Raw genomic sequence first — 2,872 nt, 5'->3', positions numbered from 1 at the left:
CATTCTCCCCTCCTAGGAGAAGACGGAACAGATGACCCACAGGGCTCCATATTCTGACAGTTGGCGTTGGGGGTCAGGAAGCCACATGGACCGGTGTCTATTGTTTCTCCTTTCTGAGAAAGGAGTTCATGGAAGGAGTGGAGGGACAGGGTGAGAAGACCCCTGGGGACATCTGGAAGGGAGGTGGGACAAGGCTAAGATGGCTGGCAAGGCCAGAGTTTACTTTATTTATTTTATAATGTTTTATTTATCGTCGAGACGGTGCAAGTGGGGGAGGGGTGGCGAGAGGGGGGACAGAAGATCTGAGGCAGGCTCTGTGCTGACAGCAACGAGCCCGATGTGGGGCTTGAACTCAGGAATCACGAGATCATGACCTGAGCTGAAGTCGGACGTTCAACCGACTGAGCCACCCGGGCGCCCCGGGCAGGCTTACTTTAGGGTAGTGTAGGAAGGAACAGTAGCTTGCAGAGGCAGGAGGGCTCACAGAAGTCTTCCAGGGGTGGGGGTGGGGGCCCTTACACGAGTCAACAAGGTCTTTGATGAGGAGGTCGCCCACTGGGCTTCTGGGACTCGGTCCCACTGGAGACTTGGGAGCACGCCTGGGATCTGCCTGGCATTGGGGGGTGGGGAGAGCATTGAAGAACTGGGTATTTACCCCCAGGGTCCTGCCCATCATTGGTTGAGGGCTGACCTGGGGAGCATACACTTCCTGGTAATTTGCAGCTGGCTTGCCAGAGAAGGCCCTTGGGAGAGAAGCAGATGCCGGAGGAAACCGTGGGTGTGTACAGGAGCTAGAAGGGCTGAGGAGATAGGGTAAGGCATCAGCAATCTTTAGGACTGGTTCTATTGTCTCCATTGTACAGGTGAGGAAACAGAGGCTCCGAGAAGCCGAGTCACGTCCCAGCCAGAAACTGAGTTTCCAGTGGGCTGTGTTGCTTCCCGACAGCAGCAGGTCACTATAGAGTGAGGGACACAGATGTTCAGGACATACCCTTGCCTGATCCTTCTGTGCCTCCGCTTCCGCATCTGTCCGATGGGATGATGCCTACCCGGTACTGACCTCGCAGGGCAGCCGTGTGAATTGGGAGCGAATTTACAGGACACTTAGCATCCATCACTGGGGTTCAAGAGCGTGTGATAGCACAGAAGCGGGGCAGGAGGGGCTCGCCACCCATTCAGGACCTCTCGGTCCCCAGATGTGTCCATCGTCCTGCTGTAGTGCCTTCAAGTCTGATTATCAGGGCCATGTGTTAGCTTCCGGGGACCCTGTTCAAATGAGTCTGTATCCCATGGCGCCAAGTATCATTAATCTATCGGCATAGATGAGAGGGTTGAATAAACTGGCTGTAACTAGAGCCCTCAGAGAATGGGACACAAGGTGGCTAAGTTTTGTTTGCTGGATTTTACTTTATTTATTTATTTATTGACAGGAGAATTTCTGGAACAGGCTAAGACATTGGGCAGAGTGAGGTTTGGCTCAAGAGTGAGGTCCTGCGGGATCCAGCGTGCCCAGAGTGTGTGTGGCTGGTTGGGGTGGGAGGTGGGGAGCCCCGCTCCTTAGGAAGCTGAGCTGAGGGACCTCCAGGGCCCGCCCACCCTATGCCGGTTTTAATGAGCACCTAATGATCTTGTCCTGAAGGAGCCGTCTTCTCTTCCGGTTTTGCCTGCAGCGGGCCTGAGGCAGCCTCTGCGTCTCACATCAGCCTGAATCCCCCGACAGCCTCCTCTCTGGCTGTGCTAACTTTTCTTCTCTCCCCGCTCTTTCAGGAACCTTTTGGACAAAGACATGTTTTCCAAGTCCGACCCACGTAAGTCCTGCTCTGACCATAATAACAGTAACAACAACAGCAACGCCATTCCGACCGATGGCGGCGGCCGACCCTGGAGCCCTTCCTTCGTGCTGTGTGCCAGGCACCACTCCGGGTGCATCCAGGCTGTTTAGTGTTTTACTGGTACTGTCCGGAGGAGAACTGGAGAGTCTGACCCTTCCCAGCCTGCAGAAACTGGTGAAGATTCAGCACGACCAAGGGGGTTGGCAGGGATCGGGGTGTCTGAGGCCAGGAGTTCTTGGTCCCAGGGAGACCGGTACATTTTAGAGCCCCAGCTGGCTGTGGTCTGGGGCGGGGAGGGGCGGGGATGAGCGCTGATTTTGCAGTCCAGGGAGCTAGCCCTGAGCAATGCCAGTCAACTGTATGATCTCAGACAGGTCATTGCCCGCCTCTGAGCCGCAGTGTGCCCATCAGTGAGGTGGGGCTGGTGATGGTACAAGGCCTCGTGAGACTGCCTTGGGGTCTGAAAGGATGCAGATGTCCTCTCCCGTCTCTGCGACTCAGTCCTCCATGTGCCCTCCATCACGTTCTGGCCTAACCTCTTCCAAAAGGGTGCCTCTCCCAGACATGCTTATGTCCTAGGCCCCTTCTCCAAGCTGACCACCCCCACCCCGGCTCCAGACGTAAACGGTGCGACCCAGGTCAGAGTCTCCTGAGCTGCCTCCCCCTCCAGAGCTGTCCCCATCTGGGGCCCCCACCTTCCTCTTGGCCTGGGGTCTTAACCCGTTTTTCTCCTTTCCCCACAGTATGTGTCATGTATACTCAAGGGATGGAGAACAAGCAGTGGCGGGAGGTAGGTGGCCCCTTCCCCACCCTGGAAACATCGCCTGGCCCTCATTATGTGTCTGTTTGTCTAACTCTGGAGGCCTCCCACCTGATGTGTTCGGGAGCGCAGCATCTGAGCCCCTGGGAAGGATAGCAAGGCTTGAAGAGCATGGAGTTTTGTCCCTGCTATGGCAAGAAGAAACATGGTGGAGGGAAAAGTTCCTGCCCTCTGTGTGCCAGTCTGAGGGGGAGGCAGCCCTGCCCTCAGGGAGCCCCAG

At 56.2% G+C, this 2,872-nt stretch overlaps 1 protein-coding gene across 3 annotated transcripts in view; it reads left to right on the top strand.

Annotated features, from left to right (window-relative positions):
• The first annotated feature begins 1,730 nt into the window (after nucleotides 1–1,730).
• The window catches only part of CPNE5 (copine 5), a 79,529-nt gene continuing 78,387 nt past the window's right edge, over nucleotides 1,731–2,872 (top strand). For 2 of the 3 annotated variants that reach the window (XM_040473352.1, XM_040473351.1), the window contains exons 1-2: nucleotides 1,731–1,808; nucleotides 2,576–2,622. In XM_040473352.1, coding sequence (XP_040329286.1) covers nucleotides 1,787–1,808; nucleotides 2,576–2,622 — 69 coding nt within the window. In that variant the 5' untranslated portion in view covers nucleotides 1,731–1,786. Of the gene's footprint in view, nucleotides 1,809–1,942; nucleotides 2,007–2,575; nucleotides 2,623–2,872 lie in introns of those variants that run through there. The other variant, XM_040473353.1, reaches the window with a different exon arrangement.

Source organism: Herpailurus yagouaroundi, unplaced genomic scaffold (genome assembly GCF_014898765.1).
Source record: "Herpailurus yagouaroundi ecotype Mexico unplaced genomic scaffold, PumYag 139, whole genome shotgun sequence".
Taxonomy (NCBI): Eukaryota; Metazoa; Chordata; class Mammalia; order Carnivora; family Felidae; genus Herpailurus; species Herpailurus yagouaroundi.
This window is presented reverse-complemented; position numbering and strand designations above follow the sequence as displayed.